This window comes from Amia ocellicauda, chromosome 15 (genome assembly GCF_036373705.1).
Source record: "Amia ocellicauda isolate fAmiCal2 chromosome 15, fAmiCal2.hap1, whole genome shotgun sequence".
Lineage (NCBI taxonomy): Eukaryota > Metazoa > Chordata > Actinopteri > Amiiformes > Amiidae > Amia > Amia ocellicauda.
The window spans coordinates 21,610,526-21,636,535 of record NC_089864.1 but is presented as its reverse complement, the minus strand read 5'-3'; the positions used below and the strand labels follow the sequence as shown (position 1 = coordinate 21,636,535).

General features: G+C 37.9%; 1 protein-coding gene across 1 annotated transcript; it reads right to left on the bottom strand.

The window, feature by feature from the left end:
* Positions 1 to 7,966: 7,966 nt before the first annotated feature.
* adm2a (adrenomedullin 2a) lies at positions 7,967 to 25,760 on the bottom strand. The gene is made up of 3 exons (XM_066723918.1): positions 25,675 to 25,760; positions 25,058 to 25,309; positions 7,967 to 13,301 (listed from the first exon to the last, which is right to left on the bottom strand). Exons 2-3 carry the CDS (start codon positions 25,156 to 25,158, stop codon positions 12,884 to 12,886), a joined length of 519 nt encoding a protein of 172 aa, XP_066580015.1. The 5' UTR covers positions 25,159 to 25,309; positions 25,675 to 25,760; the 3' UTR covers positions 7,967 to 12,883.
* Positions 25,761 to 26,010: the final 250 nt, after the last annotated feature.

The window sequence follows — 26,010 nt, the reverse complement described above, 5'->3', positions numbered from 1 at the left end:
CTGAAGTGGGGGTGAAAATTAAAGGTAAAAAAAAGAACAGGTGGGGTTTTTACATTTTTTTATGCACTGCAAGACATCTGTTTTTGTTCCACACAAGTTTTCCATATTTACTGTATTATGTACTTACCTTATCATCTGTCTTTAGCAGGTGATACACTAAACAGACCTATTAAACCTGTGGTATCCAGCCCTCTAAGACTGGACTTTGAGCATATTTTTTATCTCCATTTTATTTAAAGGAAAATTGAAATGTAATATATGATAACCCACAAATGAGCAACCAGCCATCAAGTCCCCCATCTTCTCCCCTCCCCAAAGGCCAAAACAAAGTCAAAATAAATACAAATAACACAGGGGAAAAACTATTCCAAGATCAGCACAGACACATTAGCAAGGCCCTTGATACTCCAAGCAGAAAGTGAGAGGCATGATTGCATCAGAGAAAGTTAGCATCCCATGTCGCCAAGATAGTGAGTAAGGAGGAAGCCAAGGCTGAACTGAATGTTTTTAGCAGCTGTGAGACCAGCTAGCAGAGTTCTTATTTGAGAGACAGACAATTGGATTCATCTTTGAGGTAAAGAAGGCTCCAAAGGAAGATTATAATGAAGTAACCTTGATAAAGTAGAAAGAAAGAAAAAAACTCTGGACAAGACCTGGACATATGCACAAAAGTGCCAGGAGTACTCTGTTGACAAAATCCATGCAATGGAATGAGGGTAAGTCCCATTTAATAACTATGTGGAGTTAAGAAGCTGTATATCTTAGCTTGTAGTGAATTAACTGATGATCTGAGCCATGTCTCAAATTGCATATTACGGACTATACACTTAACTGTGGATAGTATACTAAGTAGACTGTTTACATAGTATACTGTTTAAAAATACACTGTTAAATTCACATCCTAAACCATTTTGCACTTACAGGAAATGATGCATAGCGCTGATTGTCATACAGTAAACCCTGTGAAATTCAAATGAATGCTGGTTGAACATTTTCGTCTTCAATGTGTTAGGTTTATTTTACATCTTTATGTTCTCGCCAATTAGCCTTTTCTTTCTTATTGTTTTTGGTTGTCCACCAGCCGTGATAGCTCCTTCTCTTCCTCTGCCTGATGCATGATGGCACATATTGAGTGCACAAAGTGTACATCATTGCACACTTAAATTTTCGGCTGAATTTAGGATATCATCCAGTGAATAGATTAAAAGCAGATCTTAATTCCTAGACACTTAGTAGGCCATTGACACCAAATAAGTTCCCAAACACATGAATCCCTTTGTCTGAGGAAGCTGATAATATAAAGGTTTGATTAACAGTAGGAAAGGAACATTTACACCAAATAGGAGTTTGGTACCGTAGTTTCTCTTTAATATCCATATACAGTGAGGGAAAAAAGTATTTGATCCCCTGTTGATTTTGTACGTTTTCCCACTGACAAAGAAATGATCAGTCTATAATTTTAATGGTAGGTGTATTTTAACAGTGAGAGACAGAATAACAACAAAAAAATCCAGAAAAACGCATTTCAAAAAAGTTATACATTGATTTGCATGTTAATGAGGGAAATAAGTATTTGACCCCTTCGACTTAGTACTTGGTGGCAAAACCCTTGTTGGCAATCACAGAGCTCAGACGTTTCTTGTAGTTGGCCACCAGGTTTGCACACATCTCAGGAGGGATTTTGGCCCACTCCTCTTTGCAGATCCTCTCCAAGTCATTAAGGTTTCGAGGCTGACGTTTGGCAACTCGCACCTTCAGCTCCCTCCACAGATTTTCTATGGGATTAAGGTCTGGAGACTGGCTAGGCCACTCCAGGACCTTAATGTGCTTCTTCTTGAGACACTCCTTTGTTGCCTTGGCTGTGTGTTTTGGGTCATTGTCATGCTGGAATACCCATCCACGACCCATTTTCAATGCCCTGGCTGAGGGAAGGAGGTTCTCACCCAAGATTTGACGGTACATGGCCCCGTCCCTCGTCCCTTTGATGCGGTGCAGTTTTCCTGTCCCCTTAGCAGAAAAACACCCCCAAAGCATAATGTTTCCACCTCCATGTGTGACGGTGGGGATGGTGTTCTTGGGGTCATTCCTCCTCCTCCAAACATGGCGAGTTGAGTTGATGCCAAAGAGCTCGATTTTGGTCTCATCTGACCACAACACTTTCACCCAGTTCTCCTCTGAATCATTCAGATGTTCATTGGCAAACTTCAGACGGGCCTGTACATGTGCTTTCTTGAGCAGGGGGACCTTGCGGGCGCTGCAGGATTTCAGTCCTTCACGGCGTAGTGTGTTACCAATTGTTATCTTGGTGACTATGGTCCCAGCTGCCTTGAGATCATTAACAAGATCCTCCCGTGTAGTTCTGGGCCGATTCCTCACCATTCTCATGATCATTGAAACTCCACGAGGTGAGATCTTGCATGGAGCCCCAGACCGAGGGAGACTGACAGTTATTTTGTGTTTCTTCCATTTGCGAATAATGGCACCAACTGCTGTCACCTTCTCACCAAGCTGCTTGGCGATGGTCTTGTAGCCCATTCCAGCCTTGTGTAGGTCTACAATCTTGTCCCTGACATCCTTGGACAGCTCTTTGGTCTTGGCCATGGTGGAGAGTTTGGAATCTGATTGATTGATTGCTTCTGTGGACAGGTGTCTTTTATACAGGTAACGAGCTGAGATTAGGAGCACTCCCTTTAAGAGAGTGCCCCTAATCTCAGCTCGTTAACCTGTATAAAAGACACCTGGGAGCCAGAAATCTTGCTGATTGATAGGGGATCAAATACTTATTTCCCTCATTAACATGCAAATCAATGTATAACTTTTTTGAAATGCGTTTTTCTGGATTTTTGTGCTGTTACTCTGTCTCTCACTGTTAAAATACACCTACCATTAAAATTATAGACTGATAATTTCTTTGTCAGTGGGCAAACGTACAAAATCAGCAGGGGATCAAATACTTTTTTCCCTCACTGTATTGTTCAACTGCCTGGAAGAATGCAAATGAGTTCGTTATGATAGGACCAACCGGTACATACAATTCCTCATAGAGAAACCACTAAATAAAACATCTTCTAAATGGTGTGGAAAGACTTAACACCCTTTTAATTTAATACCAAGGGGTAGAAGAGAAATTATCAAACCAGGATCTTAGAGGGCATAGCTGGGAATGGTTCAATTTTAAATTTTGAAGCACAGACCCACCTTCTGATCTGGCATGCTGAAGCGTAGTTAATTGCATTCTGGATTGCCTCCCTTTCCAAATATTTTTTTTATTAGAGAATGTAATTTATCCCAGTATGTGTTAGGAGGGGATAGACAAATCATCAACTACTTTTAACAACAGAGATTCTTGATTGTAAGGAATATGGGCATAAGGACGATCTGTCTAAGTCGGATTCAGTTTTCTGTTGCAAAGTTAAGTAATTTTCTTTAATGATTTAATGAGGTAAACAAATGGTAATTCCTAAATAAGTAAATTACTTCTTAACAATCATGATGGAAGATATAGAGACTTTACCTACTGCAGAGTTAAGAGGAAACAATATAGACTCTTTAATATATTAATAAATTAAACCCCCAATCCCAGATGTTCTAAAACCAGCCACAAATAATCCCCCTCCAACCAGTCCAACATCTTTTCAGCATCTGACGATAAAACTGTGCTCTGGGAAGCCTGGTCCTTAGATTCTCCAATAATATCTCTTTACACTCAGCCCCATTTTCCTTAGACGCGCAAAATATGAACATAAGGAATACAGTTATGTGACACCTATCAAATGAAAATAGACAAACTGTATTATAACACAATGCATAATTGATCACGATTTGACAAAATATATTACAGTTACTACTACTATATTTAACTATAATATATTACTACTAAGTTTTTTCACAAAAACAGAAAAGAGTTTTGGGAAATGTAGGAATGTTTGACTTTTTCCTCCATTAGAGTCTACGGGAAATGTTTAGATGAGAATGTTATGTTGAAATGCCACCAAAATTGAAACTTGTAGAAGTTGTTGGGTGAAAATAGCATAAGAAATTATGGAATAGTGTGCATTTGAAAGAACCTAGCTGCAGAAAAGTTTTGAGAAAATGTGTACCACAAAATGTATGCAAAAGTGTGGCCCTTCAATTATAAGGACCACAAGCATGTGGGACCACTCCAATGAAAGCATACAAACTACAGAATAAGTTTCTGAATTGTTGATCATGATTATACACACTATATTGCAACACTACCACCTTCTTGTCCAAGATAAATAATAGTATAATTATGAATTTATGGTTGTTGTAATATATATATGTATTTTGTCCTTGAAGTGTTGAAGACAAACTGGGTGAAAATTTGATAAAAATGTAAGGAATTATGATAATTTATTAAAAATAACAATCTCTGAAAGGAGTACATTTTTTCCCCTACTTTGCCAGTCAATATTTCCACACAGCAACGTAATAATGCCAGAGTTATTAATAGATATATCTCAACCCGCCGGTGGATTGAAAACAATAGGGCTGTAAAGTGTAAAGTGATATGCAATAGGTGGCATATGTTATCTGAGGCGAGGTGCGTTTTTAAAAAGCCTGTCTGGTCTGAGTGTATTAATCTGTGTCCCACGTCATAGAGCTAGAACTTAATATCAGAATTCAATAAGGAAATTGGTCGATAACTGGAACATTCAAGAGGGCTTTTCCCTTTTTTAGCATAACTGTGATAAGAGCCAAATTTTGGTTTTAAAGACATAAGACTTTGTCCATCACTGAATGTAGTGCGTCCAGTAATTCTGGGCCTAACAGATCCCAGAATGTGACCAACAGCTCTGATTTGGTCAGGTTCAGAGCTGAGGGAGATCGGATAGCTGTAAAAGATGAGAAAGACTCACTCTGTTTGAGCCTGAGAGCTAGTAAGTGACTTGGTCTGCTACCATGAAAGTAATATATTTCATGAAATTATTGAGCCATTACACAACCTTAGGCTGGGATTAAATCAGAACTTTGACCCACCTGCTAATAGAAAACTATAGAACTGTACTCAGTTGCAGCATCATTTTTATTTAGATGCCACTTTCTTCTAATCATAAATATAACCACTATAATTTACAGGTTTGTAGTTTTCTATTAGCAGGTGGGTTAAAGTTTTGATTTAATCCGGCCCTTAGTCATTAGACAAACCAATATACCTTGTGAAAAATAACAATGCTGGTGGTGCTGAAAATACCCCCAAAAAGAAAATATAACATCATGATGATCGCTGATAGTCCTCCATAAATACTCCTGTGTGTACTAATTTACAACAAGAGTGGGAAAAAAAGGGGGGATGGGGGAGCAAGACTTGCCACACAAAATAGTACTACTAAGGGTAGTCAGCCTAACAGAAACGTATTGCTTATTCGCTTCACCATATGGTTCAGATCTCCACTCCATATGCCTTGTTGGATAATATCCTGGTAGAGCATCACCGCCTTCACACCTTCCCGATGAGTTAAATGGTAGACCCATATTGGATTTCAGAGTTTTCTGCATCTTGTACAGAAGTAAATGAGTGCTAGGTGTTGTTGTGCGTCTCTCTTAAAGTAACTGGATGAATTGAGAAGGAACAGACATAGTTTTCCTTACATCAGTAAATGCTATATGGAGCTGGGATGTGGCAAAACTCAAATCCACATAGAAGCGCAGGGTATGGCCGCCATCTTCAAGAATCATGTTAGCTTTCCTGCTTTCCTGCACGGTCAGTGTAGTGAAGTAACTTGAAAATGACAACTCGGTTTGTGACCATCACGAGCATTTATAGATCTTGTGTCCTCTTTCAATTTCAGATTTTAAGTGGGAGAGAGCAGGAAACCATTTAGGCAACAAACGATAACGTCCTCACTTACCTTCCCCCCGGCAAACCCACTAACATGATATTATTCCTGCGAGACCCATCTTCCAGGTCAGCCAAATTACGCTCCATGCCTTCGAGTCGTGCGGTACAATTATTAATGGTTTCCTATTGTTGTCTTAGCTCCCCCTCGTGCAAAATCAACCTTTGAAACAGTTGCCACATGAGCATTTAAGTCAGTTTTTATGGAATTAATCATATTCGTATGCTCTTGGAGGCTACTGCAGGACAGCATTACTCACAGTTGTTGTAATAATGGCAGACCTCTCTTTTTGGTGTTGTTCTAACAGGAGCAAAATGGGGTCCGCCATCTTGTCTGAGATCGCAGGAGCGGATGGTGAAACCTATTGTCTTTCGGGATCCAGACATTCCAGACTGCATAGGCTTTAGGTAATAAGAAAAAGAACACCGGGGATTTTTACCACATTTATCATAGGATTTTTGAATTATAAAAATGCTTTTACTGACTTTCTACCCGAGTTTTACAGTGGTTTCCTATGGGTTCAGCAGACCTTCACTGTCCTTTACTACACTGAAGCTTAGTAAAAATCCCTTAATAGCATTTAGTATGGTATTCCCATGATCCAGTGTAGTAAAATATGGTAGAGGCATTTACCAGAAACCAGTGTAAACCTAATGAGCAGTGCAAGTTGAGCTCTGGTGTGAATGGAAACTGAAAAGTAAAGAAAACCAATCCATTATTTTTGGAACAGTGCTCTCAGGATCTACATATGCTACTGGAGGGTTTGTAACTGGAAGCTATGAAATTACCGCCTTGGTGCAGGAGCCTGCTTTTCCACAGTGGAATCTAGGTTTAGCAGGAATCTAAATTAGAATGAAAAATAAGCAGCTTTGCTTCTGTACTGAATGAGCAAGTACTACTGATTGTTTTTTCACATGTAATCGGGGCACAGTGGGTGTCGAAGCTGCCCAGCCGTGTTTTCAGTCCTGTGACAGGAGCCGAGGTGTCAAGGTGACCCTGTAACATAGTACAATCCTGGTCACCTTGATCAATAACAACTTTTTACCCACAGATGTGTCCTGCAATGTATTTTCACAAACACTATTGCCACATATACGGATTAGTGCAAACCATGTACAAATGTCAATTACAAATAATGGATATAGTATAGTGTGCGGTGTTGTATTCTGCAGTGAAAATGAATGAAAATCCCTGCTTTTAATTTCACCTCTTTGACACTCAAGATAAAGGAAAGTATACAGGTTAGCTTAAAGGAAAAACAAATAGGTCATGAGACAGTTTCATGATGTCGCTGGTCACATATTAACATGCCTGAAGCTTGCTGAGCCGGGCTATAGTCCCCAGAAAGACTTTTTGAATATGCAATGTTAATTTCATAGGCAGCACTGTTAATTGTTTGTGTGTGTGTGTGTGTGTGTGTGTGTGTGTGTGTGTGTGTATGTGTATATATATAATACAAACACACAAATATAAATATATTTTGTGGTTTGAAGTAATGAAGGAACACAGTTATTGAGGTATTTTAAACTAGTTGGGTAGGGTTCTTTCAGGAAATTTCTGCTGCCTCAGACGTGGCAAAACATGTGAATTGGTCAAAAAAAGCAAATTGTTCCCTCAAGAGTGTATTTTAGAGACCAGGTGGAAACGACTCCAGAAGTCTTAGAGGACAGCAGCTGAGCAAAAGCAGAGGACTGGCTCACCAGCTTCAGACTTTACAAGAAATCTATTCATATCTGTTGGCTTAGAAGCTGAGAATGTATGGCCACATTTCATATAAGATGACACACAAGAATCAATGTGAAAGGCATTTTTTCCTGGCAATGTTAGAGATTAGTTGAGGTTGTTCAAATCTTAAACTATACTTTTTTAGCGGACACATTTGTATCACATTTGGAGACAATTACATAAATATAAATACTATTTTTTAGTCTGTAACTCACACACACACACGTGCAAAACAAGCCATGAATAGCCCAAAACATTTTGCATTGTCAAAGCTTGACAAAGATTGTGCTTTGAAATCAGTTTGTTGTTGATTTTTCAAAAGTGGCAATGGGTCATTTTAATAGTCGTGTATTTGATGACATAAATATACACATACAAAATTTGCTTAAACATCATCTTTTTTTATTAAATATAACAACTAATATATTAACAAAGTATACATGAAGTAAATGGATGTCTAAGGTAGTTAAGCACAACTTAAGAATATACTGCTGTATCTTGTAATACATTCAGTTAAAATAATAATATATATACATACAGATGTTTTAAATGCAATATATACAACACAACGGTTTTAATTAATTTAAAATTAAATAACATTGTCTTAAATTCAAGTAATTTCGAGCTTAACAAAATATAGTTGCTTTTAAAGTGCTGTAATATTTTGTCGGGAAACAATTGACCTTTCAAAAGCATGTGAGAGCTGTAAGTATCTGCAGTGCACAGCGCTGAGGTGGAGATCACTGTAGGTTACCTAAGTAGGATGTCTGTCTTCGAAAACAAAGGAGTATTTACAAAACGTAAATCCTTATAGGCCACGATTGCCTTCAGTGTGGATTATGCAATTAAACCGTATGCCAACACAGGGAGTTAATGTTGCTGCCTGTTGGCACTTCCTGTCCTGCGTTTAAAAAAAAGGTTTAATAACTAACAATGATTGTTGATGGAAAACAACTTGTGTGGAGACACTTATGTAGAATCGATTGAGCTTAGCACTGTCCGTCCAACTGGATTGAACCTTGATCTTCAGTACAAATGTAGTCATTCAAACATAGGTCATTGTGTAGAGGTACCATTTTGTGAAATCCAACTAAACAACATATTTGACTTTATAACATTCGGTTTTTCTCTCCCTCTAAGAGCAACTTAGCAGCTTAGTTTCCAGGAGGTGGCATGAGTGTGAAACAACAGATCTACAGATTTCTCTTCAGCAACATTTGCAGCTGTTCGATACAAATGTCACTCTGACAAAATATACAAAAAAGGCCTGAATAAATAATACGCAATTGAAATACAATGAAACTCCAATGTAAATATATTGGAAGTGATATCTCATAAATAAGTTATTTAGTGAGGATGAAAGGAAGGCAGGTGTTTAATTGAGATTTTGATAGTTGTGATGTGTTTTCCTCATTACCACAGAAGTTCCACAGAATAAGCTGCCACAGGATACAGTATTTTCATAGTACTTTTTTAAAACCAGGAATAAAACGTATCGGGCTGGTTTCACAGACCCGCATTACCACTAGTCTGAAACTGAACAATATTATTTTAGAAAAGAAGCGTCCAAGACCAGTACTAATCATTATCTGTGAAACCAGCTGATTATGTACCAAACAAGAATGAGGTAATCTAAGTGCCAAGTAATTCTGCATTTCAGCCCTTTTGAACACATCAAAGCATGTTCTGCCTTATTATTCTTGAGCACTAAAGTCTAAAAAGTACAGAAACCAACAGGTTTGCAGTATTTAAAAGCATTTTAATTAGCAGTCACGAGACACTTTTTTCTTTTCCAATACAGTAAATGAAACACGGAGTGATCATTTAGACGTCCTTATTGTTGTACAGAATTTCCCACAAAAAGTCCCAACAAGCAGTTAAGAGTTCAAAGAATTTTCAAAGAGACGGTTAAAAAAGAAAGAAGGTAAAGTAACTTATTACGATTTATTAAAAGAGGCTAAAGCCAACTTATGATTAAAGCTTCTAGCCATTAAATCAATGAAAGACTCAAAACTATTTGTACGTGAAGAAAGTGATAAAGATCAAGGGAAGCTGAACAATGTCTGAGAATAATTGTGGTAAGGTCCACCACAAATAGCAAGGGGAAAACACCAGCAGGTTGAGGATGGATTTGTCAAGCATTGTCAGGTATTCAGTGAAAATCGATCTAAAACTGACATATAAGCATAACGGATGTTAGAAATAAACACATTGAATACTGATTAAACAGACAGATATCAGAATGTCTATATTACCGGTTATTTTACAAAGGTTTAACCCAGAAACGTTTTATTAAAATCTACATATTGCCAAAATGTACAATGACTCAAATGAGCTGTAAAGTTTTTACTTATAAATTAAGAATTTCAATCACTAAAAGACTCATTTAACATCCAATAATTTCACAGGTTTATAAAACAAAATGTCCAGAAGAGTTTTTAAGTATTAGATAGCAGATATTTTTTCTCTAAATGTATTAGCAGTTTTAAAAAAATCAAACTCTTCAAATGTCCTCCTTGAAATTATACGACTATATAAACAATTACAAAAAAGTTGCCTGTAACAGTAATAAGATATTTAATTGAACGCTTTGGAACCCAGCAGGACATATGTCACATACAGTGGCCTGGTAAATTGGGATAGTATATTCTTGCCATTTATACATATTTCTCCATGGAATAACAAATATTTTCTTTATTAAAATCACACAAAACACTGACCCTGTAAAACGTTCTAGATACTGTGTGATTGAAGCTCTATGATATCCAGTTGTTGTTCTGGACCAGAGAATAACTGCTGTAGGATTCCTGTGACTATTCATCCATAAAATCATGGAACAACCAGCATTGGTTGATTTGTCGCATATTCATCTCGTGATGAGCATTTTAACATTGGCGTTATTGGAGCCAGTTCCTACCCAACGGAAAGCTCTCTTTATTTTTAGTGAGAAGACCCATAATTTAGGAAGTTGCATTACAAGAAAAAATACTTGCAGAACATATATTTTGTTCAAGCATGTAAAGCCTCTCGTTAACAGATATATTATTTGGCATCCTCTGTCCTCAAATTTGGTCCATCTTTGGTCGTATACAATAAAAGCCATAATGTAAATAAACTTGAGGTCTAAGCATTGTGCGTAATGTGAATTTGTCTGTCTGTTTTAAACACATGACACGTACAACTTTTTTTATGATCTGCGTAAAAATCCAGTGACATTTTTTTCCCGGAGAACCTTTGCCAAGCCTGTGCCAGTCATGTTCAAAGACTCACTGGACAAACAGTCTTAAATTCCTTTAATTTCCTGTGAGATCTGTGACTAAGCTGCCCAGAATCTTAAAATTCAGACTGCCAATAGTAATGTCGCACTAATTAAAAACTAGAAATTTGGGAACAATTCTGCAGTTAGAAGGACACTTCCCAATAATCTATTCAATAAGCAATCAATCTATTCCCTCTACTCCTTCAACTGTTGCTTCATTTTCATAAATAAATAATGTCCAATCTCTTGCAAATCTTTGACTCAAAATACACCAACTACCTGCTAATTGTGTTCAATAACAACCATTAGAATTTGCTTTCCCCAAAGTATTCTGCTGATGAATTCACTAGAGAATTCCTTTTCCTTATTAGCCAGTGCTAATCCAAGCTATATGATTTTTTTTTGTGTATTAATCAGCCTTAACATAGGAAACATTGCTCAACCTCCTTGTTTACAAATTCCAGTGCATGCAATGTCGTTCAGACATAAAGAAAACAGTTACTCCATGGGGATAAGACCTATACTGGATTATGTCTGTGTTTTATTAATTTATCCCAACTTGATTCTTTGTAAATGTATGCAGATGAATGATCAAATAGCACATTGTGCACCAATAAAACACATTTTGAGATGTTTAGTGCTCAAAGAATGAAAAAGGCCAACAGGGACACAGATTCTTGGTTCTAGAACTAAATCAGTGTGTTTTCTGGCTGTGCATCGAGTAAATTTTTCACTTATTCAGATTTTGGAAATGGAATATCAGTATTGGTATGATTACATAAAAATGCCAAATGTGTGGTTAAGGAACATGTGCTCCTTTGGTATAGAACTGAGATTTGTCTTGTTTTAATGCCTTCTACTAAGTCAGCAATTTCCACAATCTGAAACAACGCAACACATCAGCACTGCATCAAAACTGGAATGGTCAAATACAGCAGCAAATTAACTCAGGGAACTTTGGCTGAACGCACTATTATCCTAAGTTCTTGTGCTGAGCTGGGAAACCTTGTGGCGGATAAGATACGGCCTTATCAGTGAACACATCGCTGTGTCTCAAAATGAGGCTTTGAGTTTTCCTTGAGACCCAATTACAGTAATTGCAACGGTCACGGACTGCGCTGACGAGAGTGCTCTCCACTCACCACCACACACCCTTCTCAGCGGGCCCCGTGGGTCTGAGCGCTGCTTGTGCTGATGAGGAGCAGGCTGCCTGGCGGTGGCTGGAGCTCAGTGCCCTATGAACTGGCCCCGGTGGTGTCAAACTTAAATCCGAGGCCAGCTTGACAGATTCTTGGTGGGAGGGCGCGCTGAACCATCAGTCCTTTGGGATGCACTACTCTGGGGTTCTGCAGGAGATCCAATCTCATCATTGGTTAAAATCCACATTAAAGTGTGAAACGTACGGTGGCTGCAACCTCCCAACTCATCTTCCCCCTCAATTTTAAATAATTGTAATATTACAAGTACATATTGTGTCATTGAATACTGAACAACATGGTGGTCGGGGGATGGGGTGGGGGGTTGTATGAAGAGCCTAAATAGGTTTGGTGAACCAGGTTATATTTTCACTTAATAGGATTAGGATCAAAAGCTGAAATTGCTCAAAGCTCTTGAATGGCACTGTAAAACTACTAGGTAAAACCCAGTGGCTCCTGAATATCCTTAGTTAGCCCATGCCACTGGTTAAAAAGTGAGTAATGATTCCCAAAGGTCTGTTAATAGTCTTAAGCTGTGGTGTATTAAAGGGATTATGGGAAATTCAGCTTCAACCATCTCGGCCATCTTGTCACAATTCACTTCCCAAACAAAGCGTGCATCTGCCATCGGGGATGGCGTTTTTACAAGAGAGACTCAAGAGATATGAAATAAGCTAGAATAGTAGTTTCTTTCTTTCAATAAAGGCACAGGAAAAAGTAGTGGAATACATCATTCTCTAGGCACAGGCTACAGTTGCAATATAGAAGGATAATCTAAATCAATGTTTGCTTTCTTGTTTTGTGGTTTATTTTTTCTTTCGTGTGCTGCTCCGTGAACTGCATCATCCGTAACTATGTGGACTTTTCGGGTGGACGGGAGACGAGTCTTCTCGTCCACTCTGGCCAATGAGCTGCCAGAGACGGTGGCTCAGGTTTTGGACCTGGCAGGTTCCCAAGACACAGCCAACACGCATCAGCTGAGGGTGATGGCCGGCTCGCACCCCCGTGTGAGTGTGTCGACGACCTCGAGACAGCTTCTGCATTACTTCCGGAACAGCATCAGGTTTGGGTGTGCCATCGACCTGGCTCATAGCCTTGCTGTTTCTGTGTCTGAACGCATGTTTAGTGAGAGGGTGAAGACGCCACCTTTCACTTTTGGCTTCCAAGATGTTGTTTGATGACTCCTTTGTGCTCGAGAGGGTTCCTGGCGTGGTGCTCACGCTCTCCTGAAGTTCTTGAAGTCTTTTCAGGAAATGAAATCTAAAAAAAAACAGAGAGTCAAAATTAGAAGGAAAATAATAGAAAGGGTAATGCTCATGTCATTATAAAAGCATGCCTGCATAAACTTCGGGATGAAATTGAGCCTGTATAATTCTTGAAAAACTAGACATTTACTAGGCTCCAGGGTTGCCAGGTAACAGAGCCGAGCGCTCTTTCGCACTTATTTACTTAAAAAAAGATAAACAAAGCTGGTTTGACATAATATCGGTTTCTTCAAAAAGACGTTCAGAGAGACCAGAATAGTTTGCACAGCAAGCCTAATTCATGGTCCATTATGAATGTTTTGTTCTGAACAGCATCATCAAGCACATTAACGCACAACTTGGAGTGATAAAACCCATCTTGATGCAGCACAGGACAGCCATTACCCTGATTGTCTATCATTAATCTCGTTCAGTTATTTCCTTAATGCTGCTACTTTACACACTGCCAGCTAAAAAGCCATGTAAACTGAAATTCCGCACACCCTGATCTGTACAAAACATGAACAACATGAGTTCTCAGTACGTCTCATTCACAAGCTGAGCTGAGGTACCCTGTAGTACAAAGGTGGAAAAACAATTCCAGCACAAAATAGCTTCATGGCAATATGGCAGATAATCTCTCCAACAACATTATCGTATGCCCCTAATCTTTCAATAAACCGTCACTGTACAATGCAGTGTTTATTTTTATTTTATGGCACCAATAAATAAAGTACAGGGCAAAAAAAGGGAAATCTGCTCTTTGCCCTCATATTTCCAGAACTAGATCATCCTGGTCTGGAATTCTGATAATGTGTCTTGAGAAATTCAACAAAGACTTCTAAGTGGTTATTTCTTTAGGTTTTTGTTTGATTTTTGGTTTGTTTGTTTGTTTTTTCGGGGGGAACCAAGTCCCACAGCCCAGTTATAGATTCTGTGGTTTGCATTGCTTTGCTGCTCCTTTACTGAAATTTAAAACAAAAAGGCCATCTCCACAGAACCGAATGTGTAAAGTTTCCCAGTTTAAGCAGTTTCTTTAAACTTTTTTATACTAATGAGTCCATTCAGAGACTGTAATTTAATCAATTCAAGCAAATTATGTGAAATCTACTAAAATTATTATAATAAAAAGTACAATTCTACATGGATTCAAAAGCAATCAGAAACTGTAATCCCTGTAGAGTAAGATGTTTCAACTAGGAATTCAATTCAGCGCTGTCCAATAAACCACAACACCTTGATTGTGATAAGAATTATGACTTAAATTTGACTTCTGTGCTCATGAGACTTTTTTGAGACATTAAATAAACCACAACATAATTTTAAGCACACCCGCAAATTGCTTGTTGAAAAGCAGCAATGATACTTAAAGTAATTATAAAACGGCAACTAAAAACTTTCCCTGGTGAAATGCAGACTGTGTCATTTCGTTAAAAGAGTCCAGAAAAAAAAAAAAACAGGGCTGGATCCGAGAAATTACAGGGTTAGCAAATCAAGCAAGCTGATGGATGGAGACAATGACTTGGGACAGAGGCCTCTTGAGCTATATTCCAAGGAAAGGTTTCAAGAGTCTTTTAAGTGCTGACTTCAGGGCTGTTGTGCTTGGACTGTTTCTAGCACTTGGCTGTGCTTTTTCCCCTCCACTGGAATTCTCTAGAGAATATCTTTTTTGTCATTGTGTTAATCACAGCCATTAATGAGGTCACGTCTGCAGGGCAGCGTGACCAGACTACACTGTCATTTCGGTTATACAATTGAGCTTTATAAGACAGTACATTGGATGGGCCGTTCAAAAGACTTCCTTTGATGATATTCCACAAAGACAATTAAGGACACACCAAGGAGGACCTCCACAGGTTTCTCACGCTTGTAGAATGAAGAACAAACTAGAAGACTCTTCTCCAGGTTCCTCAAAACTCACTGTTAACCCCTCCCCTTAGGTGTTTCAGTAGTCAATTGGTTTTCTTCTGTGTTGTCCACTATTGTTTAAGTGCTGTCAAGCCAGGTCAAGTATGAACTCAGTCGCTGACATGGTAGTCAACTTCCAATCCACAGTCATTTCAAATTAAGTGTGTAACAGGAAGCAGACTCAATATGATCTGCCAGTTTGGAACCTACTTCAGTCATGTCTATAGACAAACAGAGAAATGCTGATTTTAGCCTGGTAAATACCAACTCAGAGCTAGGAAAGCTGGGAAAAAAATAATACTTGCCAGCAATAGAAATAGACAGTTAACAATATCACTTTTGAAAGTCTATTTTGAGAAATAGTTTATTACGCCAGTCAGACAGCTATGTTTGCATGGAAGCTATAATATGTCTTCTGTTATTCCCGCCAGTCGGTTTGTGTACGATTCACAGCCACAGAGGTTTAAAGAATGTCTCTTGAAGGCTTTTAAGTGTAACTGTATAATGATCAACAGACCAATTGTTTTCTATGTTTGTTTGGCGTAATGTGGCCAAAGCTTTTACCGAAACGTGAAAACAGGTTAGCTAGCTTTCTTCAAAGAAACAACAGAGCTAAAATGAAATCTCTACTAATGGGTTATTTAATCATGTCCTTTCTGCATCCTACAGCATCTGTGGTTTTACATCAGAATGAACTCATGAAATAAAGGAATGGATCTGCACTACCAAAGTAGAAAATACGGTTCATAAGCATATAGAAAAATAATGTTCGAATCTAAAAGTGCAAGTGACAGAAGTATGTTCAGTTAGTGGTGTATCTGAAATCAGACACCAGCACTTCATTACTTTGTTAGATCTCTGGCACTAAAGTTTTTTCTGGTGCAAAACGGCATTATTATTTTTTTTTTTCACAGACTGATTAGCCACCCATTACAAAGCACCTACTTTTCCATGTCTGAGAAACAATAGATGTGTACGTGCAGACCTCTCTCTTGCCCTCTTAGGGAACTATTCACTTCGTCTCGGAGCCTTAATCTTAATTCAACTTGTTTGTTTTATGCGACAGATTAAATCAACTGATTTTTGAGAACATAAGCCATGACTATTGACAATAATTGAAGTCTATTTAATGGGCAAAAGATAAAAGTTAAGCTTGTGAAGAGCTCAACCATATGGAAAATTACTGTTTTGGCTGATGAGTAAAAGATTGAGTTTCTTTTTTGTGCATAAATCCATATAACTGTTCAGTCAAATTTTCATCTGAAGGCATTAGCATTAAGTCACTTAACTTGGGATTTAGGAGTTCGAAAAGAGGGTAAGCTAGTCTTTGCTTCCTGTGTGTTATTCTTTTATATTATCTTCAGAACCCAATAGGGACTACATTATTAGGTGAATACACAATTTAACAGAGAAGTGAATGACAGTGGTTTATGTTGTAAAACATCAAACAAAGTCACACAGATATCAATTGATAAGGCAAGACAGAGTGCGATGATGCTACCTGACTAGCATGTGTTATTCTAACTTCAACAAGTTTCTTTTAGGGTCAAGACACTGGTGATTCACAAGGCATAACACAAATACATTCATCTACAGCACATCTGTATATCTGAAATACATCCAGAAGAGCACTTTCCATCTGACTGTGCCATTCATTTCTATGTTCTATCACAGAGGTTTCTTTAATCTTAATAATTGTGCCTTAATGCTACACTGGCCATGGCTAGACTGGCAGTTAGGGCTTAAGAAAGATTTAGCTTCTTAATGCACGTTGTATAGATTTATTGTATAGTTTAAGCTGAACAAATCGGCTTGATTGTGCCTCCTTCACTGGGAAAATGCCGTCCATAAAAATGACTTTCCTACACAATAAAAATTCCCCAATCAAACCTGATTTTATATCATTAGACAGTAAAATGTCAGTCAACTTTTGATTCTTGTACTTTTGTTTCATTTCCATTTTAGTTATTTTGGGATTATAGGAGTGCACTGAAAAAGCTTTTTTATTTATTTGTGAAACGCTCTATAAAACTGTCAAAGGTGTTTTATTACTTTAACATGATCCTTCTGGCTCAAACAATAACCAATGCGGTGCCTATCTTTAAAGATACTTAGAAGATCCGAAAAAATTAGAAAAATGTCTGTATCGGTGCCAAACCATTATTGCTTATTAAAATAATCCTTACTGAAGTAAACCTATTTAATCCTGATCATACAGTAGTGCTTTGAATTACTAGGACAGTTACATGCCTATTCCCCTTGTCTCAATTCCTCTAGACACTGCTGAAGAGTAATAAAAGGTCATCTTTTCATTCAGCGTTTGATGATTCTATGCTTTGCTGTCAGTTCCCAACATTTATAAATGCATTTGTCTATGGCATGGTTACTTTGTTGTGAAAATGCGCTCTTATAGGATGTAGCACTTGGAACTGGAATGTGATCCACTAATCCACAGAAGAATGTGAGCTTTGCAGGATCAGTTCTCACTTCTCCTAGACCGGCCACAATGCCCCCATGGTTAAATGAACATAAAATAGCTTGGTGTATGTATACGAGTTCCTGCTTCCTACTCATAGATTGTTAACCTCTGTTTCTCCAGACTGTAGGGGAAATAAAAACCACTAGCATAAGGAGACATTAGAAAACCTGGTTAGCCAGCTCTACTGGGATTATTCTTCCATTTGTCTTGTTGAAATAATCAAAACACCACAATCTATTCGAAATTAACTGTTCAGAGGAAACCTATGAACAGGGTTTCTCAATACTGCTTTTCAGGATCTCCTGTATCATCTATTTTTTGGTCCAGTTTATTTCTTGATTAAGCAAACTAATTATTTCCTATGGAGAGCTTTTTCCCCCCAATTAACCTACTCTGAATGCTTGTTCCCAAGGAGTGTTGCAAGCAGAACTCTGTTCTCAAGTCCTGAACTGGTTTAATAGAGTATAAATATCAAAATACCTTTAATAGGTTACCTATTAACGATGGGGATTGCACTATATCAGACACTTCCATAATAAGCATTATTAGTTGTGCATGAGTCCAACAAGACCAATGGTCATTTAAACAATATACCTAAATAGACTGGAGGTGTGAGACCCAACATGTGGTACACGGTTAGTGCTAATTTACAAACTTTAAGAGCTGAAAACAGTTATGAAAGGAGAACACCAGTGATTCAAATGAACAGGTTTAATTAGCCACACAGACCAGGATGGAGACACCCTGCTTCATAACCTGTAAATGGCTAACAGCTTGAGAGACAGCTTAAATATATTGGTTTAAACCTTTCAATATTTCCTCGGATCTCACTCTATCCACTGCAAACATCCCCACATTTGATAACCCACATAAGTGAACTTATTGCCGCTTTAAACTTCGGTTGGTCCATAAAAACAATTTGTCAGATATAGAGGGATAGATTCAACAGAGAATGCTAATTTCCTGAAACACATTTCCACATGTTTGTGCCTGATTTGCTGGACACATAAAGGGAGCTACTGTATATTTGAATGATAAACATTTCCAAAGATAAAAGTAAGTTAATACACTATAAAGCAGAAATTGGATAGTTTACCACATTAAATGTAATATATTTTAAGATTTAATCAGGTCTCTATTCACATATTGTAGGCCTATGTGGTTTAATTGTTGCTATTTGACCATCAGATATTTCTTCCAAGGATAAACTTACATTATAAAAATCATTAAAAAGGAACAAATATTCTATCACACACATCTTTAATATATATATATATATATATATATATATATATATATATATATATATATATATATATATATATATATATATTATTATTATTATTATTATTATTATTTTTAATTAAAGAATTTCAAGAAAAATGTGGATGTGCATTTTCTTTGTTATTTCAGCACATAATTAGTCGTTAATTAATGGAAGGACATCTTCTTAGAAGAACTCCTATGATCCCTGACACCAACAAAATACCTTCCACTGTCAACTTGAAAACACATGATCCAGGTTAATGATTTCTTAAGACAAAGAGAAGTACACAGCTCTGTTTTGTTCGGCAGTGGTCCTTAGAGGACAAACACAAGGCAATGAAGCTTTTAAGGTAATGCAGAAAACAAACATCACTGCAGTGACTCTGCCCGTGATGTTGCTTGTGGTATTCCACTTTGACAAAATAAACTGCATGCCACAGTGCTAAAAGCATACGCAAGTAAACGATTGCTTTCCCATGGTATTTTTCAGTCTGTATTTAACTTGTTGTGGCTCAACCCAAATATCACTTGACCACAATTGTCCAACATTGCATAAAGGACACTGTTTATTTCTGTATACGTTTCTGAAAGCTGTAAAGGCATTTCCCCCCTACTAAGAATATTAGTGCTTTGGTTGCACATATTTTGAGTCACACAGCAGCACTTAAAATGCCCCTATCAAAGACTTTTCCTGCTCACAAAAAGGTAATGCAGAACTAAAACAGAAGTGTATCTTTAAATGACCAGCATAAACTACTTGCAGCAATATGGAACATACTTTGTGAAAGGAAGAAGGAAACAGCATGCACATAGAGACAGAGAAAGTCATTATAACACACTTCTTCTCCCATTTGTTTGATTCTGTTTGACCAAATAGTGGATAACTGAGCCCAGGGATTCAATGACATACAAAAACCATGGAAACAACTTGGACAAAAAGTAAAAACTGGAGTCATGGATGTTTATTGTTGTGATTATTTAGTACAAATGGTTTATTTTATGTTATTATCTGATTTAGGCAACAGCTTAACAGCCAGTTGTTCATATTTTCAATTTCAATTACCCATCCCATTAATACTTTTGAAAATAGACCCTTATGTGAAACATATATACACCCATTAACCTTTACCGTGTTTTTTAAGTCTTCATGATGACATGTCAGAGGTCCCCTAGCAACAAATGTGTTATAGTCAGTGCCAATTTAGGATAAATCTCTCTGACGGAGCTTCTTGCATCATGGAAACACTAAAAGGTAGAGCTCCTGCCCTGAAAAACTGATATAGGTTCACATTTCTGAAGTCGAAGATTTGTTCTAACAATCAGTCCTTTGTTCTTCTAGTGTACTTTAACATTTTCTTTGATGAACTTTAAACAACTTACAACCCTGAGTTTATTTGCAACACCTATCACTCTTGATCATAATCAGTCTCCATCGTTCAATTTTCTTGCAAAATAGCAGTAGCATACTTTTCTAGAGGCAGTTTCTTCCTTTCAAAAGAACAACTTAAAAAATGCAAGTGAATTTAAAAATCCTTAAATTACAATTACATTCTTCAAGCAACTTAGGGAAAAAATCATATCTGGTATAAACGATTTCCTTTGGATAGATCATATCATATCACAGAGAACAATTGTTGCAGCAGTTACATAAGAGTAGCTGGTAACCTGAAGATGCATTAAACACCATGCAAATATTAAGAGAACGGGTGAAAATACAGTACAGTGCAAATAATTTCACACAGAGTAGCAGCACATCGAAAGAGCCTGGCTATAAATCTGAACAGGAAAGAGGCTCCATCAACTCGTAAATCAGCATTTCTTAACCCAATTCCCTAGGTCAGCAAAACTGAAATGGATGTATTTTATGATATCTGTGCTGAGTTGTGAATGTAGCTATAATAAACCCTGGACGTATTGGAAACAATTCAGCAAAGTCCTTGATTTAGTGCTGTGTAAGTCCAAAGAGACGTCCTCTTTAATGTACTCCACTAACTACACACAATACATTCAGTTTTGGTCTGCAGACAGTGGAATCCTACCCTGAGGACAAGTCTTTAAAATGCTGGTTTTGCCCTGTAACCGACACGGAGTGATTTGCAGCAAACGTGTTGTATTTCACACAGCTGATTCAGCTCCAAGGGCTGAGAGCTCTTAGTTTATTAAAGTGTGTGTACTCCCTGTGCAAGCAGCTTTATTCATGCTTCACAGAAAGCTTGCTTTAGACTTGAAATTGATACAGTCTGCTTTACGTTTCAGCAAGGACAGACTGATTAAACTTCTGAGAACCTATGAAACGAAGAATGTGCTGTGATTAAAATCACAACCCTAGCTATTTGTCATTACGCGCCTGTTGACTTGACCTTTATAAATTGAGCTGCGGACTATACAGTACTCGGTTATATTCTCCTGCTGCTCCAGTCAAAATTAAAAGTGGACAGTCATTTCCCCGCTATTCAGATACAAAGGTTAAAAACAAATAAAAGCTCTGTACTGCCCCAAGTGGGAGTCACAACGACTGCATGTGGTATCCCTGTCTAGACTTTCCTCCAGGGTTTTTAATGGAGACATCTTTTTCAGAGGCAAACTCAATTTTACTGGCTGTCATTATGCAACAGCTTGCCTGTGTTTTCAGCTCCCCTGCCATTTTGGTTTCAGCTGATCTGGGTCATACTATACTAACACCTGTCTCAGACAGCGAGCTGTTGCACTGCAACTCGGAGCAGCGGCTTAAAAGTACAGGTCTCTCTCAGTGGTCTGTGAAGTGTCTGGCTTGGAAAGCTCTGCTATAGTGAAGTCAGCTTTGGAGGGAGGTGTTGGCTCCTTTGTCTGTCATTGGTGAATGCCGGAGCAACTCCCTTGAAGCTGAAAAGAGAAACCCTTGAAAATTCTTCCCAGGTTACAACTCAGCATGTGGCCTATTCGGAGCAATGTTACGGTGTTCAGTGTTCGGATTTCTAATTTACTAAGGTAATGCAGGGGCAGAACAAGAAGACTAAAAGCCATTTGAGAAGCTACCCAACTGTGGCCCTCCCACCGCTTCTGAGAACAAAATGCATCTTAACCTCAAGGGCCCTACAACCTGCTCACATGGTCGTTAGGCTTTTGACATCCCTTAAACTCGAGTATCACTCCAACAATGGGCTCTTACAAAACTCCCATCTGTACTAATGAGTGTGTGCGGGTATTTAAATAAGGGCCTCTACACAGCCACCCACAAGCAAGAACTACACACCTTCTTTGATTTCTGTCTGTCAAGATTTTAAGTCCATGCTTGCCTGTGACTAATACACGTTGACTGAAGTAAGACAATTATGAGTCTTCACTAGCAATTTATTTTACTACATGTTAAAATGACAATGTCTTGTAATTGTTTTTTTAAAAGCAAGGCTTGGCCAGTTAAAAATATTCCACTTTATCCGAGAGCTAGCTTTAATCCTCCCTTTTATTTTATGTTTTTGTGATTATAATAGGAAAGGGTTACAACATCCTAATTTAAAGCTGATAATTAAGTCCTCTTTATATAAGACATCCATCCCATTGTTGCATATCCCACTTCAGAGTTACAAATAATAACACTGCAAATCCTTATGTAAAACATCCGCTTCAATGTGCCAGAACTTATTTAAATCACCTTCAACGTTGTAAAATGACTTTAAAGAACCTGAACTGCCAGAAACCAGAAATTCAAGCTTGTCTTCATGCACACTGTAAATAATTTGATTGCCACCAATATTACTTAACATGCTCTATCATACTTTTTCCCTGTTTCATTTTATTTTTATTGTTATTTGTGGACAATATTTTATTTCAGAAGTACACTTTACCAACATACTTTGTAGTAAATGTACCAATACATAATTAAAAATAAATAGGAACTCTGAGAAGAAAAGTGAATTTAAAAAAGAACAAAGATTTACGGCTCCACTTTTTCTAACTCCATACATTTAAATGTTTGCAAATCGTGCAAAAAAACATTTTGTTCTGTACCAGAGCCATCCAAACCACTCCTCTGCTTTTAGATGGAAGGAACCACATCAAACTTGGATTTAAATTGTGAATGCACTGCATGCAGAGTACTTTTATCACAGAAAATTAGATCAAACAATTGCTTTTAAAGCTAAAACAGAGCAAGACATCTGGCAAAGCTTATTATTATTTGGTTTATACTGCTATTACTGACAATATGATGAAAGCTTTTTAAACTCAATGTAAAACTAAACCTAGACTACAGTAGCTGCTTGCCAGAAGAGGGCATTCAAATACTGTGTCATCCTTTATCCTGTCAGGCAAGCCGGCTCCATGTCTGTGAGCCTACACTTTCACAAACACAACCCCTTCTTTACAGGAATCTATAGTGTTCACCACTAAGCAGCCAAAGTTAAGGGTTTAAATAGATTTCTTGTAGGATTGTGTATTATTAGATTATGGGTTTCCAGCATGTAACACAATAGTTTCTGTTATAAACCACTGGAAAAGTACAAGCACCTTAATAGTTTATTACTCGATTGCTGTGTATTGAACTGTAAAAATACCAACAGATTCCATTGCGACAGGTTATTTAAGTTGAATACACCCTGTACCTTTGAGGTATTTGAGGTTTGTAATTAAATCAATGCCAGCAGTAATAATAATGCCCCTGCATAATAATTCCTCCTCATAGGGATAACCAACATTTATAAATTGCTCAACTTTCAAAATTCACCACTGCAAGTAATCTGGATAGAATTGAGTGAACAAGAAAAAGTTGTAAATTATAAAAGAGAAGCACATGTATCCAGTCATCTGTACTGTAAGCATGTGTTTCCATTCCTTTCATTCATTTTTGCAGTAATCATGCTTTTTTTTCTCTCATTAAGCAGACTGCTAACTCAGAGGAACCGAAGTCAAATACAAGCCAGAAAGGTGGAGCAAGGAGGGTAAACATTAGAAGTAAAAGAAAATGAAATTATACGTTTCATATGCATCTCTTTATAAACATCTTCATATAGGCTATTAACTGTACCAAACATAGGCTAACTATGACTACTTTTGCAGGTATCCCCTGCCAACCAAGTTGATATTTTACGCACCAAGAACATGTAATTGAATTAACCAAGTATTAAGAGAGCTTCAGTTTTATAAATACTTCCAATGTTTAAATACTCAATATGTACCCAATTTTGTCTAAGTTTGACCAAAACCACCTCACAACGCAATTACAACACAGAATAAAACTGTCTCACGTCCCTATACTAACAAAGAAACCCATTTCACTCTTAAACCCTAGCACTGCAGGTCTTAGTGCGAAAAGCGCCAACAATATTTCAACACACAAATCAGAGGTAATGGACCGTTTTAATTAGCCGGTTTGCTCAATTGACGGACTGGTGCCGATCAAACTATGAATATACACCCAACACCTTGTGTGTTGAGTGGGAGGTTGCCTTGTGTGCAAGGTCAGAAATCAGAGTAGATAAAGTCCAACCGTGATGAGTCTTGAAATCAATAGTACTCATAATCCCCAGCAGCAGCAGCAGCAGCGGCGTTTAAAGAGCAGTCACGGGTCATGGCAGGTTTTCCAGCTGAGTCAAGGGCATGTGGACCAGCCCGGCAGCACGTCCCACCACGGCCAGCTGCCCGGCGGCAAGGGAGGCATAAGTGCGCTGTATTTCCCCACGTCCACGGGTTAAATACACGGCTCATTCTTGTTCATTAGCCCGTCAGGCTGCTGCGCTTTTAGCAGACCGCTTACACATTCATATATTCATTTCAGCTCTCAGACCCTCTCAGAAGCTCGGACTAACGTTCCAGAATGTGCAGCTCGAATCGAATCTCATGCCATGGTGACATTTAAACGAAATAATAACGTATCCCAGTTGTATTTCTATAACTTTCTATGTTCATAACTTAAAGGACAATGATTGAAAATGCAATACGAGTACGTTTAGACGTGGAAATACACGGTAGGTTTATTTCCAGTATTCCACTGAACAGTTTGTGTCCCCAGAATATGCACACAGATTAAAATGAAGCTAATTCCATTAACATATTTTCATTTATTAAGACCAAAAACCTTTAACACCTTCAGTGTTTAGTGGATGGATGTAAAGAAGAGTCATTGTGGGGGAAAGTGCTCTTACCTGTTCCGCTCCAGGCTGTTTCCAACGGGCAAAGCCAGCGGCTGCTGCTGCAGGGAGAGCAGGCTGATGCAACACACTGTAACCGGGAAAAGCGCTCGCATCGTGGGGCAGGGAGCCGCACACCCCCCGGGGAAGGAGGGGGATCGCAAACCGCCTGGTAAATATACAAATCCGGGCAGGAGGAGCTCCAAAAAGGGCAGGCAGGCACCAGGCAATCCAACCAAGAGTATTGAAGAAAAAAATGCAACAGACCTATACACCGGGTGGGGGGGGACAAAACAAACAATAATAATAATAATAATAGGAATTATAAATATTATATATAGGCCTAAATGTTATACAAATATATATGTAAGCAGAACTTGTGAATGTTATAACAAACTCTATAATAAACTATATATTAGATTACTACTGTTAAACTAATTTTATATATAGAACTATAGCAAACTATGCAATATATACTTCTAGACACTATGAACTGTGGAATAAGCTGTATTTAAATATGTATATACATGTAACTGTTTTTAACTTATTGTTTTTATTTTATTGCGACCTACTATTTTGTATGCATGGGTTATAAAGTTAGCAATCAAAATGAGATATAAGAAGGTACAAACCTTTACTCGTAGTGAATGGCTTTCCGCGCTAAATGTATCTCTGCGAGGTGCAGTCACGGACCTCCGCGGCGGGTAGGATCACAGGACTCTGCAACAGGTCCAGCGCTGACATTGAACTTTTAAATATTGTGGTGGGTGGGCGGGGCCTGTGACGTCAGGTTTCTTTTTTATTATTATTTGAGTCTTGATACATGCAACACTATCCATAGGAAAACAAATCATGAGTTTATTGTATATGTTTATATGTGTATATTGTATACTACAAATATATTACACATATATGAAATTATAATGTGTGAGTAATATAATATATACGTTTTCCATATGAGTGCTAAA

Bases quoted from the DNA above. Each gene is read 5' to 3' on its own strand.
- adm2a (XM_066723918.1), bottom strand. From the start codon at position 25,158: ATGCGAGCGCTTTTCCCGGTTACAGTGTGTTGCATCAGCCTGCTCTCC. The intron at 13,302-25,057 runs GTAAGAGCACTT...GTTTTTTTTTAG, and splicing joins AACAGCCTGGAGCGGAACAG to ATTTCATTTCCTGAAAAGAC.